Source organism: Eimeria acervulina, genomic scaffold, assembly GCF_000499425.1.
Source record: "Eimeria acervulina Houghton genomic scaffold, Eah_scaff1825, whole genome shotgun sequence".
Taxonomy (NCBI): domain Eukaryota; phylum Apicomplexa; class Conoidasida; order Eucoccidiorida; family Eimeriidae; genus Eimeria; species Eimeria acervulina.
The window spans coordinates 1,815-3,595 of NW_013550105.1; the positions used below are offsets into that span (position 1 = coordinate 1,815).

The window sequence follows — 1,781 nt, forward strand, 5'->3', positions numbered from 1 at the left end:
GCTGCTGTTGCTGCTGCTGCTGTTGCTGCTGCTGCAGCATCGAGAGGTTTGTGGCTGGGGTGGGTTGTTGCAGTGGGCGGTGCTTCGGCTGGAGAATGAACACGTCAACAACTCCTCGCGCTTTAGAGCTATCTTATGGGTTAGTTGAGGCTTCTGCATGCAGCATGTTGGGGCTGCATGCAGCATGTTAAGGCAGCATGCGCCTGGCGCCAAAGTTGCAGTTGGCAGCGGTCCTGTAGCAGCAGCAGCTGCTGCTGCTGCTCCTGCTGCTGCTCCTGCTGTTCCCCCAGCAAGCGAATGTATATTAGCGTGTGTTTTGCGGTGTCGGCATGAGCTGTCTTACGGGAGCGTTGCATGCATCTGTGCATGCAGGGCTTCTATCGGGGCTGTCAGTTCGTATATATATATATATATATATGCATATAGTATATATATTTGTATTTATTACTGGAGCATCTTAGCTTATCATTGTGCTTCTGCTGCTCTGTTTGCTGCTGCTGCTGCAGGTGCCGCCGCTGCACCAAACGCGGCTTGAGGTGCTGGAGGGAGACCCTCTAATTCATACAAGTACTCCGCTTCCTGTGTCTATTCCCAATGAAGCTTCTGCTTTTAGAGATCAGCATGCAGAAGAAGACAGCGCACAGCGGTCTCCTCACTAGGCCCCACGCCTATGGGCTCATATATATATATATATATATATATGCATTATGTATATAATGTTTATATATCATGTCTATATATAATATATATACATTATATATAAACATAATAGATATATATATATATATATACATACATATTATGAGGAGCCCCACACTTCCTTCAGAGGTTTATTACTGCCGTTTTTTGTTGCAGCGGTCGCGTTGGGTTGCATGCGGGGGCTCATCAAGCGCATGCAAGGGATTGTCTCATTATGAATATATATATATATAATATAGATATATATAATACATATCATGTATATATATATATATATAGCTGTCGCAGTGTCTCCTTCCCCGCGGAAAAGGAGACACTGCAGCAACAAGCAGCAGCAGCAGCAGCAGCATGCATTGAGGCTCAGGCCCCAGCTCATGCATATATGAGGGGTGTATGGAGACCCCCGTGTGCGTGCATCTGTTTAGTTGACTGTGGCCAGCGCATGCATACTGAAACGCCGCATAATACGACAATTGTACATACATACAGCAGCAGGCGCTTCTGGATGCATGCGGGGACTCATTAAACGCATGCAAAGGATCTCTTTATATATATATATATATATACATGTATATATATATATATATATATGCGTGTATGCAGTCGCATACGTTATATATTCATGTATGTGCGTCAGATTGCCTGTGCGTGTTGTCAGTTGTATATTAAACAAACATATTTATATGCATGCATGCATATATGTGCATGCATATACATGCATGCATACATATATGTCTTTGTGTATATTTGCACTAGCATATTAAAAATATATCTTGTTCACATGCATCTGCAAGTAATATGCATATAATAATTTATTATAACGTGCATGGCCCCCCGGGGCATACATACATAATAATAAACTATATAGTGTGCGTACCTATATATTACATATATATATATATATATATATATCTGCATAAAAGTATGTATAGTTATATATAAATGCATACAATATATATATGTATATTATATAGAATATATATTGTTACAGAATAATAATATTGATACGTATATTTAAATGGCCCCTTTCTGCATGCAGCAGATGCATTATTTATTGTTAGGTTTGTTGTGTGTATTATTCG

The 1,781-nt window shown here is 40.5% G+C and overlaps 1 protein-coding gene across 1 annotated transcript in view; it reads left to right on the forward strand.

Moving 5' to 3' along the window:
• Positions 1-659, forward strand: part of EAH_00063400 (SPX domain-containing protein, putative) — a gene marked incomplete at both ends in the record, with an annotated part of 1,413 nt that extends 754 nt beyond the window's left edge. The window contains 2 exons of the mRNA XM_013396813.1: positions 74-139; positions 507-659. Of these exons, the coding sequence (XP_013252267.1) occupies positions 74-139; positions 507-659 (219 nt within the window). The remainder of the gene's footprint in view (positions 1-73; positions 140-506) is intronic.
• Between the last annotated feature and the right edge of the window lie 1,122 nt (positions 660-1,781).